General features: G+C 40.1%; 4 protein-coding genes and 1 long non-coding RNA gene across 6 annotated transcripts; 3 read left to right on the forward strand and 2 right to left on the reverse strand.

The window, feature by feature from the left end:
• Positions 1-164: 164 nt before the first annotated feature.
• LOC132783505 (5-methylcytosine rRNA methyltransferase NSUN4) lies at positions 165-2,038 on the forward strand. Its single transcript, XM_060788707.1, has one exon. The coding sequence runs from the start codon at positions 300-302 to the stop codon at positions 1,815-1,817; it is 1,518 nt and encodes a 505-aa protein (XP_060644690.1). The 5' UTR covers positions 165-299; the 3' UTR covers positions 1,818-2,038.
• Positions 2,039-2,097: 59 nt separating this feature from the next.
• LOC132783509 (general transcription factor IIH subunit 3) lies at positions 2,098-3,618 on the reverse strand. The gene is made up of 5 exons (XM_060788710.1): positions 3,350-3,618; positions 3,113-3,293; positions 2,859-3,054; positions 2,376-2,794; positions 2,098-2,310 (listed from the first exon to the last, which is right to left on the reverse strand). Exons 1-5 carry the CDS (start codon positions 3,381-3,383, stop codon positions 2,184-2,186), a joined length of 957 nt encoding a protein of 318 aa, XP_060644693.1. The 5' UTR covers positions 3,384-3,618; the 3' UTR covers positions 2,098-2,183.
• Positions 3,619-3,917: 299 nt separating this feature from the next.
• Positions 3,918-4,778, forward strand: LOC132789173 (vacuolar protein sorting-associated protein 29). Its single transcript, XM_060796976.1, has one exon. It carries the CDS (start codon positions 4,048-4,050, stop codon positions 4,594-4,596), a length of 549 nt encoding a protein of 182 aa, XP_060652959.1. The 5' UTR covers positions 3,918-4,047; the 3' UTR covers positions 4,597-4,778.
• Positions 4,779-5,256: 478 nt separating this feature from the next.
• Positions 5,257-12,779, reverse strand: LOC132783503 (adenylyl cyclase-associated protein 1). Of its 2 annotated transcripts, XM_060788704.1 has the most exons (7): positions 10,177-10,498; positions 8,774-9,293; positions 8,550-8,674; positions 7,007-7,358; positions 6,397-6,947; positions 5,817-6,337; positions 5,257-5,754 (listed from the first exon to the last, which is right to left on the reverse strand). In XM_060788704.1, exons 1-7 carry the CDS (start codon positions 10,481-10,483, stop codon positions 5,671-5,673), a joined length of 2,460 nt encoding a protein of 819 aa, XP_060644687.1. In that variant the 5' UTR covers positions 10,484-10,498; the 3' UTR covers positions 5,257-5,670. The 2 variants fall into 2 exon arrangements, with proteins under 2 accessions (XP_060644687.1, XP_060644688.1); XM_060788705.1 differs by lacking the exons at positions 8,550-8,674; positions 8,774-9,293; positions 10,177-10,498 and adding an exon at positions 12,665-12,779.
• On the forward strand, positions 11,586-12,718 carry LOC132783511 (uncharacterized). Its single transcript, XR_009632163.1, has 3 exons — positions 11,586-11,828; positions 11,950-12,377; positions 12,444-12,718. It is a non-coding gene; the product is annotated as an uncharacterized LOC132783511 (long non-coding RNA).
• Positions 12,780-12,960: the final 181 nt, after the last annotated feature.

Below are 12,960 nucleotides of genomic sequence, written 5' to 3' on the forward strand. Positions count from 1 at the left end.
AAAAAAACATAATTTTAAAAACTATTTGTTTTTTGTACTATGGGACTATAACAATTATTATTTATTCTAATGATAGATTTGTCTTTACATATGTTTATTTTAAATTTAAATCAAGTTAACTGTAATTTCTGATCCACATGAATGTGACCAAGTACTTATATATTACGGTCACACTCCGACTAGAAATGAAATACTAGGCTTCAACAAGATTAGCAATCGGTAGTGTCATCGATATACCTCCATCTCGAATTCCAATAAGAGAAATTTACCGGTTCCGCAAAACCAAACAAACGAGCGAAATGTTGAAAGTGCGCAACATTTGCATGCTGCAGCCTCGACGCTGGCGCAGCGGCAGCAAGAAGCGCTGGAATCTGCTTCAACACAAGAAGAACAATTGCGATCGTGCGCTTGACAGCTTCGATGATTTCTACGGCTCTGTGTATGGCGGTCGTTGGAAAAATATGCGAGCAGCGCTGCTCACCGAGCACAAATATGTGGCCATGGTTAACAACTTTGGGGACACAGAGCAGACGTGCAGCATGCTGGAAATGGACGGTGCCATCAACATCAAGTCACTCATTCAATTGGCCCAAGAGCGACAGGAGGAAAATGCAACCAATTCGAGTCAATTTTTGGGTGAGGAAAAGCGTGCTCATTACGACATCGATGACAAACTTGATGCACTTCTGAGGAAGCAACAAGAGCGCGAGGTGGCCGCTATTTATCCAACCGACGATAACCATGTGCAGCCACAGCAATTGAACTATGAGCGAAGTCAACAAAAGGAAGAAAATCTCGACACTGACTCGTCCTATGAGCCGAGCTTAACAAGAGCTCTCGAGGAAGACGTTCAACTGGATGCCAGTCGCTTGGTAGATCCACAATTTGGCACTGGCGGCTTGTACGAATATATGCCTGCCAATACCATTAAGGGTATGGAGGATTGGGTGGCCGAATCGGAACATTATAAATACTATCAAACTAGCGCTGATTTTTCTTTGGCCATCGAACCAGAACAGAATTTCAAATATCCAGAACACTTGGCCATCTACACCTACGAAATGGGCAACTGTTCGGACTTTAAGCCACCGCGACAATGCCTCACAGGAGTTCTCTCACATTTCCTAATGGATGGCGCCTCGGTGTTGCCTCCGTTGTTCCTTCAAGTGCTGCCCGGAGAGCGTGTCCTGGATGCTTGTGCCGCACCAGGCGGCAAATCATTGTTGATGCTGCAGACACTGCATCTGGATCAGCTTATATGCAACGACGTGCAGGAGTCGCGACTGAATAAACTGCGTCATGTCATGCAGGAATATCTATTTGATTACAAACAACGCTGGGCGGGTCAGCGTTTGATCTTCAGCCAGAGTGATGCACGCAATTTGGATGAGTTCGACAGCTATGATAAAATACTCGTCGATGTGCCTTGCACAACAGATCGTCATGTGCTGATGCACCAGGACAACAACATCTTTAAGCCCACGCGCATCAAGGAGCGTCTGCGGATTCCCGAACTCCAGGCGGGCATCTTGGCTAATTGCTTGCGTCTCTTGAAACCTGGCGGCAGTCTAGTCTATTCCACCTGCTCGCTGTCGCCAGTGCAAAACGATGGCGTTGTTCACATGGCACTGCAAAAGGTCTTCACCGAGCATGGCATCACAGCGACCATCAAGGATCTGAGTCAACAGACAGCGCTCTTAGGGGATATTTATAAATTTGTGCAGCCAAAGGGTTTGAAATATGGCCAAATGGTTATTCCCTATTTGCCAGCCAATTTTGGCCCAATGTACTTTAGTAAAATTACGCGAAATACTTAAAGAGACGAAAACTGTTTAAACGACTGCTAGAGGCCTTCTCTGAATTAAAGATTATGTTATAGAATTAAATGTTTTGAAGTACAAGTTTCAATGAATACATAAGTTATGTTTTTCTTACGTTTCTTTCAAACTGTTATGAAAATAATCAGTGCAACTTGAATGCTGCGGTTTAATAAGGTGTATTAAAAGATTTGCTGGAGGGAATATACCTACATCGATTTATGGATGGACCTATAAAAAACCCCTTTTCCTATTTTACCTTAACTCTGATACTCTGTCTCAGCTTGAATTGAATATATGATATATATTTACGAATGTATGAGAACTGGGCTTAAGCAGTGCCTTTTAGCTCTCTCTAACTTAGTGTTAATTTAAGAAACTTGGATGCAACGTAACATAGTTTATCCAAGAGTTTTGTTGTTTCACATTTTCTCCGGCTTCTTTTTTCTTCTTGGGTCTAATGGGCAACGGCCCAGGCATTTTAAAGATGGTGCTGCAAGAAAATAAAATTACATTAAATTAAATATGAATAGAAATACAAATAAGCAGCTCTCTTACTGGCATGTGGTGCAGATGGGACTATACTTGCAGAAGACACTCAAGCAGACGGAGCACACGTAGCCGATATCGATGAGCTCGCGATGGCAGAAACACGAGGCACGATAATCGACTTTTGGCGGCGGTGGCAAAACCATTTTGTGACGCATTTGCGGGGAGGGCAAGAAAACCCACAAGAGGTACTGCAACAACCCATCGAGCTGTGTCACCTTTAGGAACTGTCCATTGGTAATATCGCAGCCCTGCTGCAACAAACTCAGTGTCTTGTCCAAGGCGCAAGTATCAATGACAATGTTGAGCTTTTGGGCGGTGAAGAAGACATTCATGTAGGTCATGTATTGGGACGCGCATTCATTGCTGCCTGTTATGACCAGGATGCGTGAGTGCATCTTGACTCCAGCGCCAATATTGCGTTGCAGCTGGAATTATAACAATTATAATAAATTTAACAATTCCAATATATACAATTATTTCACAACTTACTCTGGATATGTAGCAAAGGGCCATGGACATGCTCCCTGCCAACAAGCTCTCGCAGGGAGAACTCAAGCGTGGCGCATTCATCAAGATGCTACCCAACTGTTGTTTGACAGTCTTTTCTACCAAACTAAATACTTCGTACTGACCATCAACCTGACGCAGCTCTACTTGGCGACCGGGCAACGGATAGAGAAAATCACTAAGTGAAAAGAAAACACTATTAGTTAAGTTATCTTGTTAATAAGCACTGCACTTACGTAGCATGATGCGAACAGGATAATACCGCTAATTTGTTTTGAGCCTTTTGCATGAGATGCGCATTGCCAAAGGCGATGACAGCCTCCAGAATCTGGGTGAGATTTTGCGGATTCTGGCGCACAACGTGTTGCGATGGATTTGTGTCCAACACCACGACCAGCAGATCAATGCTGGCCTCAGCTGCAAGTATTTGCAACTATTAATTTAAATGAATTAAAATGAATTTAAATATTTACTTTCAGTGCTCGTTGCTGCGTCAGCTGCGTCCATTTTTTACCGGCAAAACAAAGCGTTGTGACTTCAAGGTGCAATAAAATAATAAGGTTGCTGTCGAATTAAGCAATGAATGCCATATGTCACTGCTGTTGCGATATATTCTTAATTATTATTATCTATACATTAAAAATGAAATTTAACAAGGCTATTCAAATTAGCCACCACATTATTGTTTTAAATAAACAATGTAAATGATTTAACTGCACTTTACTTGAAGTGGACATTCGCCTGTTAACGAAGTCACCGCACAGCTGTGATTTCAGTGCATGGTGCAAACAAATAAATAGGTTGCAACTCAATAAAGCAGCAACAATTTTAAATATTGCGAACTATCTAACATTACATTTACACATTTTTTTTTATTCCTATATTATTAATCAATAAAAATATTTAAATTTATTTTTAAGCAAAATGTATCTTAATTTACTGTAATTTACTTTACATGCATTACGTCTTCAGGGTAGTCGCTGTTTTTGTCTTATTGGGATTTTGCCATTCGCTTGATGGTGCCGACAATTCAAACAGCTGTTCAGCTGCTTTAGTCAACTCTATACATTTTTACTGGGGCGTTTCACTGAGAAATTGTTGTTGATAAAAAACCCACATCAAACACGCATCTTTCATATTTAAGATTATCAAACACATAGTCAATAGTAAGATGCTGGTTTTAGTACTGGGAGATTTGCATATACCACATCGCTGCAGCAGTTTGCCGGCCAAATTTAAAAAGCTGCTAGTTCCCGGACGAATTCATCATATATTGGCCACCGGAAACATTTGCACAAAGGAATCATACGATTATCTCAAATCACTGGCCAACGATGTGCACATTGTGCGCGGCGATTTCGACGAGAATCTCAGCTATCCCGAGCAAAAAGTCGTGACAGTGGGACAATTTCGCATTGGTCTCTGTCATGGTCATCAAGTAGTGCCCCGTGGCGATCCCGAGGCATTGGCACTGATCCAGCGTCAACTCGATGTGGACATCTTGATAACAGGGCATACGTACAAGTTTGAGGCGTATGAGCACGGCAATAAGTTCTACATTAATCCCGGATCGGCAACGGGCGCTTTTAACCCACTGGATACAAATGTGGTGCCTTCGTTTGTGCTGATGGATATCCAGAGCACCACAGTGGTCACCTATGTGTATCAGCTGATCGGTGATGAGGTCAAGGTGGAGCGCATCGAGTACAAGAAGATCTAACAAGTATTAAACATTCCTCCTCATCTGCTTGATCCTGATCCCCTGGCTTTAATATGCAACACTTGAAATACGTTTGAACAAAAACCAATTGTAAAAATTAAAACAAGTATCCTTTTTATTTTTATTTAATAAAAAATAAATTTTATTTAAATAGAACAATAAAAAAGTTTAATTTTTTCTTGCTTCAACTCTCCTATTATAAAACGGAAAACAATTTAAAAATTTTTTTATATTTTTGAAATTTTATTTATAAAAGCAATTTTTATATGTATTTTCTTTTAACTAATTGTCCAAGAAATTAATTGCAACTTAAAATTGTGAAAATGAAAAATTCCATTTTTTATAACTAAAAAAATAGTATAATATGCAAAATATAAAACAAAGGTAAAACACCATATTTAGTTTTTACACTTTATTTGAATAGATTTTTTTATTTTTCGTTTAAACTATCTTTATAATTGCTATTTATTTCTAAACGAAAAACTGTATAAATTAAAACACATTTTGGTTTTTTTATTTTTATTTAATAAAAAATGTTTTAAATTTTATTTAAATAGAATATAAAAGAGTTTTGTTTGTTTTTCCATTTTGATGATCTTGATTCTCTTACATGCTTATGTGCAAAAATTAATTAATTGGTATAATTGAATGAAAAGTCTGCTTAAAATTGTTGACAAATGTTTCTTTTGTTTTTTTTTTTTTTTTATCTCATGTGCATTATTCTCATTAAATTTAATATAAATACAATTGGGTTATCGTTTGGGTTGCGTCGCGTTTTTTGCTGGTTGGTTTGGTTTTGGTTTTACACCAACACCATAAAATAAATATCGACATACTTTCAATGCAAATGATGAATACTTTTTGCTTTTGAGGCCAGCAGCAATTAGTTAATTTGGCAACAGTTTTCTCTCGACAAAACAATACAGATTAATCAATTAATTAGTAATTACTTTATGTTTGCTGCTTTGCTGGCTCACAATAAGTGTTTTTTTGGGAGACGCAGATTGGGATTTTGTGGGTTTAAAAAAGCAATCAACGACACCCATGGATTAGACAACACACAACCACATATATTTAGCCAAGGCTGTCGACGCACACAGTCTTGAGGGTTTTGCCATTGATAAAGGTCTTGTACTGCTCCGGCAAAGCCAATTCAGTCTGCAAATAAAAAATACAAAATATAAATATTGATGGAAATTTCATATATGAAATTTACTTACATAATCACCGCTCTCTTCGGGCAGCAGAATGTTCATCTCCGACGACTTGGAGCTAACGATTTCAACTCCCAGAGAGTCCTTGGACAAATACATTTGGCAGCCGTCGGTCTTGTCAATCGACACCGTTGGCACCGAGCCCAACACTTGCATCTGAACGCTCTGGCAGTTGACAAACTCCACGGAGGCCACAACCGAATCGAAGAGCAGCGAGCATTTTTTGCACGAATCCAGCACAATGTTGTTCACCTTGCCCTTAACAGTGAGCGTGGAGCCCTCGCAACGGAACATGTAGACGACATTGTTCATCTCAGCATTGTCCACCAGCAGACCGCTGTTGTTCTTCTGATACTCAATCAGCCACTTCTTACCATCGCGTGTAAAGACCGGTTCCTTGGCCGGTGGTGCAGCACCAAACGATGTGGCGCCGCTGCTGCTGCTGGCTGGTGTCTTGAATGGCGCTGGACCAGTGCGCAACGAGGGATTCTTATGCGTCTGCATGTCCCCGGTGACCTTCTTCAAGTCTATCGAACAAATATATCAAGTTAGTTATGGCATTTTATGCAACATTTCTTGGACTTACTCTTGGTAATGTCGGCGCCTTGATTGATTTGCGCAAAGAGCGCGCTGCGATCATCGCCCGCCGCGCTGTCCAGCTTCAGGGCATTCAGATCTAGTGGTGGAGGTGGTGGTGGCATACCGCCGGGTGGTGGCGGTGGTGGAGCACCGCCAGCGGGGGCTGCACCCTTGCCGGACCACACCAGACCCGTGGTGTGATACTGCTTGATGTAAGCCTGCAGTTCGGTGAGTGTTTGAATCCAGGCGCGTGCCCACTCCACATGCGTGGCATCCTTCTCCTTCCACTCCTTGAGCACACGATTCGTATAGAATTGTCCGGCATCGTTCATTTCCTTAACGAGAGGTCCAGGTTTCATGGCCACACAGACCCAACCCAAGGCGGGAATGCTCTCGCTAATGGCCGACAAATGGTTGAAGAATGGCGACGAACGATGCTTCTCACGGTAATCCTGCACAGCGCTGATTTGCGTCGATGTTGGCTGCAGCAGTTCCATTTGCTTCGCCTGCGCGGGCTGCGCGATTTCCGTGGCCAGCGTCACATAACGCAATTGAGCGCTGTAAGTGAATAATGGACATTAAATTTCCATTGCAAGAAATACTATTTCGTTACTCACTCAAAGGCTGCCTTGACGAATTGCGCATGCTGGGCAACATCGCCGCCAATTTTAGCTGATAGCGACAGATATTGAGCCAAAGAGCCCTCCACAATATCCTCAAAGCCGGCGACACTCATGATATTGCTGCTGCTGTTTGAAGCTGTTGTTGCTGCTGGCGGTGTTAGCGGTGCTGGTGGAGTTAGCGGCGGTGGCGGCGGAGGTGGTGTTGGCAATGGTGTCTCTGATTCGGTTTTATTATCGGGCGCAACGATAAGCGTGTGCTCCAAGCGATCCACTAGCGTTTCCAAACGTTCGCAAATCCTCTCCAAATGCTCAACGGCAGCCGTGGGCTTTGTTTCCGTTTCGTTATCTATGAATCAGCCACAAGAGAAATATATGCAACGTTTTAGCTGAGCTCTCAATTTCATTAAAATAAAAAAAATAGATATGTGCGTAAAAAGTTGATGAATAAAAAAACGAATCACACTCAGCTCAACTCAAAAGAGAGAAGAAAAAAACAAGTAATATTATGCAAAAGACTTGTTGTAATTGATGTCATCAAGTCGTGCTTGCAAAGTGCATGAATCACTGGAACGACACTAAAAAAAAATACAAGAAAAAGAAAAACAAAACAATCTTGATTGACTGGAGATGGAGAATGAATGAACCGAGTTCATAATGAACGTTTTACTGATGTTGATAATGATGATGACGATGCTGCTTGCAAAAAACAATGCTATCAAGTTGTGCGCACTTAACAAAATGTGTGAGAAAAATGTGGTAAAAATAAACAAGTATTTAAAGTCGACTTTAAAGCCATACTTTTTTGATACTCTTTACAAGAAATGTGGCAAGTAATTAAAATTCCTATATAAATAGTATTTTAAATTAACAACTGTTTTTCTTACATTTGAGTAATAGGGCTAAAGAATTTTTAGAATAATCTACACTAAATATTTTTAAACTTAATTGCACATACAATTATTTGAAAACCAAGTTATTCAATTAAATCTTGGAGAATTCTTTAGAATGAAGTTTTGACATTATATTAAAATATTGTTATATTTTATGAATTTTTTGACTACGAAGGGTATTAAATTCTTAAGATAGTTGTATATATTGTACTAATAACCTTATATTTTCATATTTATTTTGGAGTTAATTTTGCATTGAGAAAAACTGTCTTGGGATATTTAATTCCATTTTTTTTTAATAGGATTTCAATAATTAGTTATATTAATATATATTCACTAATTAAGTTTAATTTTAATGTTTTCAGCGGTTCCTTCATCAAATGAACAAAATAATAAATAGGTATACCTTGAAAAGAAATGCTTGCAAAGAGTATAATGTGAATGCAACTGGTAACTGGATGTCAACAATAATAAGCGAAAGAGTATTTCTTGAAATCAAAAATTCTTATTTTTTAGTTTGGTTTGGTGTCAAATTGAGGGGGCATGCAACAACAGGAGACAACCAAGTAAAGAATCATGAGAGAAAACAGAGAACAAACAGTTTGAGAGAGAAATTGAGTTTGAGTGGAAGTAGTTTTGTCAATTACCACGCACTGCCACGCTGTGCTCGACGGCGGCGTGCGCAGCCCGCAACAGCTCCGTGTAGAGTCGCTGACGCTTCAGCTCCAGCTCATCGCGTCCCACGGGCGTGACGGGTGGCTCAATGCAACCGCTGCTGGGGCAGCACAAAACAAGCAAACACAAAACAAGAAGAATTACACTTTAGAGAGAGAAAGATTGAGTGGGTAGGAAATCGCAAGAGAACGCGTACATTTCATTGAGACGCTCATCATCAAACCAGGCGGGCAATCCATGGGCAAAGACCAATGTTTCCGGCAGCAGTTCCCCCTCAATATACGGAGCACACATGCTCTCCCGCTTCGGTGGCGGCAACGAGTCCGAGAACACTTCATCGTCATCCGCAAGCGAACTGTTGTTGTTGTTGTGATTGGCCAACAGCAGCAGCGATGTGGGCAACGGTTCTGGCTCTATGATCTCGGCCCGGTTGCTAATGTTCACCTTCTTCTTGATGGATTGATGTGTCGAATTGTGTCGCGATAGACAACTCTTTGTTGGCTGTGCTTGTTGTTGCTGCTGCTGTTGCTGTTGTTGGTGCTGTGGCGATGTTGCTGCTGCTGTTTGCACTTCACCTCTTCCATTTCCATTAACACGACCACAACCACCACCATCATCATCATCATCCTCCGCACTGGTCATCGATGCGGGTGGCGCTGTCGATGTGGACGAGTGTGTGGAGCGCAATGCTATTCCGTTGGCTTCTATATCGATGGCTGTGAAGATGCCACAAGCGTGGTTACTACACAATGCAATGCAACTTAGGTAATCTTAAAACATACGCAAAACACGAAACCCGATATCGTAGTTTACTATCTTATTTAAGGGTGTCTTTTGTGATTATGCTTTCCAGGAACTTTCATATTTTTAGGTCACAAGCAAACATTTATAATTATGATTAACCCTTTCAGTTAAATTATTTTTATAGATTTTAATATCGTTTAAGTTTCTAAGTCTAGCTTCGCTTGAAATTTTTTTTTGCTAATATATGTTATTAATTAAGTTAGGTCGATGTCATAAGAAATCTTTGTAATTTTAATCGCACAACTTTTTCAATTGACTTATTTGTATTCCTTTTTAATATCATTTGTTTTTACATGCCAAGCAAAAACATTTTTTTAATTTCACTGTAATGAAATTTTTAATTTATAGTGCTGAAGCTTATCCAGTTTGACCTCATTGTACCTCTAACATATGAAATGGATTTCTAAGCGGATTATAATACAAATTTCACTCTGGAGACTGAACACAATTGGAGATAGTCACGCTCTATGAGCACTTTACAATGGAAATAAAATGTAAATTTACAAATTGAAGAAAAGTAACCGTAAAGAAAACTCAGTTTCAGGTGCTTCAATTGAAATGCTTCACTTCTGGAAGTGTTTTTTCCAGCATAATTCCCAATAGAAACCATATTTGCAACTACGACAACTCAAGTTACAGACAAGTGACTTGGAAATGATAAAGAGTTGGGTGCAAGAAGCGCAGGTTCTGGGCACTGGTAGCGCTGTTAAATGGGATTTCCAGATACCTGATACGAGTGCTAGAGACTTGTGGTCATATAATAATACTAAGAGTGAAAAGTCTTATTGTGAATACCAGTATGGGGAGACTCAATAACAACATCGTCGGGAGCATCGTTGGTTGCTTCCAAGGGTTCCTCTTTGGGTTCAGTTAGTGGTTCGGGAACCGGTTCAATTGCGGTTTCGGTTGTTGGACCATTTTTTGGTTTGGCCTCCGTTTCGTTTTCATTCGTTGGACTTGGCACAGCAGCATTCTCTAATGCTTCTGCTTCTGCTTCTTTTGTTGCTGCTTCGTCGTTCTGCTGCTGTTGCTGCTGTTTATCCTTATCCTTGTCCTTATCCTTTTTGGCTGCTTTAGGATTTGCACGACAACATGAGAACATTTTTGCTGGGTTCGTTTCGTCTTTAAAATATTGAACGATACGATGATGATTTGTTGGTGTTGTGGTATATTGTTTGTATGAATCACATTAAGATTATGCAATTTCAGTATTTAAAACTCATTCTCGGTTACGACGTCGAAAGCAGAGGCAGCGAAGCAGCCATATAAAAAAATTATGTTAGGCGTGTGACGACGAAAGCCGCAAAGGAAAAAAGCAAATAGCTGTAAACCAAAGGCAAAAAAAATACCACTCCTTAAACGACTTTACGATTCCTCCGGAATAACACACACTAGCACACGCTCGAACTATTCTTATGCGTTTGACATTAAAAAATTAGCAAATTTAATCACTTTTCGAAATTTGAATGCAAAACCTGCCTGGGCACGGCGAAACGGCAATAGGCCACGGCTAGCACCCAACTGGGTCACACACACACACGCCCGCATACACATATACACAAACGCTTTTTTTTTGCTCCACAGCTGCTGCTGCGAGAACACACCCTAAAAGGGACACAAAAGCGCACGCACAGGACTCGCTTAACAGCGGGGCGCCATTTAACAGTCTAACGGCGCACTGTTAACAGGGCACTGTTAGTAGCTCAACTAAAGGCTGGGCATGCTGTTAAGGTCACTGTTATGAGCTCGATTATAAACGAAGCGCGCTGTTAACAAATGTAAGCTAAGCTTTGCTATCGCGACACTTTTTTTTGCGCTATTGCTTTGTCCAAATTTGGGCGATTGACTGAATTCAACTTAAAAAAGGCAACAAACTAAATATCAAACTATTTTTTACATGGTCATTTACGTTGTGTTGTTGCTGTAATTGAAGCTGTTGCTTGTGGAGAAAGCTTCCAGGTGGCCGTGGCACAATAACAACAACAACGAGCCAAAGAGAGTTTGCGCGAGAGAGCACTGTCAAGATGAAATAGGGAGGCAAAAAGAGACCGCAAAGCTGTGTGCAAACTTTGGTTTTGTTATTGTTGTGCTTGCAATGAGTTTATTGCACTGCCGGCCAACCACTGAGTTGTTGTTGCCAAACAAATGATGATGGCAATTAGAGTGAGAATCCGTCTGGCTCGCAGAGCAAAAAAAGCAACAACTTTCGCTCAGCTGCCAGCATACATACAGCTTCTTCTTTATGCCTAGATAGAGTAGGATGTGAAGCTTGTTCTCTTGTAGGCAATGTGCATTCAAATGCACACGCACACACACGCAAGCAGATTAAATGTACCGTTAGGTGTGTGAGCGCGAGCGTCGCTAATAACAATTAATTAGAAATTAAACCCGTATATGGGCAAAACTAATATTTCTATCGAAAATGAGTCTAAACTTGTAATCTATGTGTGAGTGTTTTTTTTTTGTGTGTGAACTGATAGCGCTTTTTGGCCATCTTTAATTTCACACACACATATACATCATACATGCATGTACATTTATTTATTCACTCTTGCGTAAACTTTCTAGATGGGCTGTGGGAGTGAGTCAGAGAAACAAGCACACTCACACATACAACAATAAGAGTAGCGATTTAAACAGCGGCAAACAGCTGAGAAGTTAAAAGAAGAAGACGATGTTAAAGCAGCTATCGGGAGCAGCAGATCAAGCATTCTTCTTGTCACATCAGTGGAAATGCACTTATTTTGGATTTGCGCATTTGCAATAAAAATACCATGTAGTTAAATTGAAATGGATATGAAATCATCATTATAAATATAGCAAAAAACAAGCACACATTACACACACTTGCATGTGTGTGCGAGAGTGAATTTAACAAACAAAAAGTGATTCACGTAAAAATAGCCAACCAACAAAAATACATATCTTAACAGCTACAGCTGTCTTCTGTCCTCGAACACTTAGCGCCCACACATACAAAGTCACAAAGTATATATGTATGTACATTGATTAATATATATATACTTAAGTGTGTTCATGTACGTGTCCATATTAAATTCCAGACAGCCTGGCCACAGGAGCGGAAAGAATAAAAAACCCCACCCAACGTAACGACGACAAACGCAGCCGGCACTTTTCGCTGCTTACTGCACTTGGCTAGCGATTTTTGCACACAACTCAAAAAATGTTCATCAATTAATTTTACGCACATTTTGTTGTTTATAATTAAAGTGAAACACGACAAACAAAACACACACATATATATATATTATTGTTCACTTACCACAAAAAGTAATATAATGCGGAGGTAAGCAAATTATTAAATACACAGTTTTTAGTAGAGCCGCCTCAAACGTTGTTTTTATGCGAAAAGCCAACGACGAATGAATCGGCGCATAGGGTGACCGCAGTGTTTCATTACAAAAATTTGCTATAAAACGATGCAATATATTTACAAACCGTATGGTCACACTGTTAACTGTGTCCGATGTGATACCGCCATATTGTTATCGATAACAATGCGAGTTTGGTACAAATTCACACATAGTAAAGTTCCTTTTGGACTTTTTATAATTAATA

Source organism: Drosophila nasuta, chromosome 2L (genome assembly GCF_023558535.2).
Source record: "Drosophila nasuta strain 15112-1781.00 chromosome 2L, ASM2355853v1, whole genome shotgun sequence".
Lineage (NCBI taxonomy): Eukaryota > Metazoa > Arthropoda > Insecta > Diptera > Drosophilidae > Drosophila > Drosophila nasuta.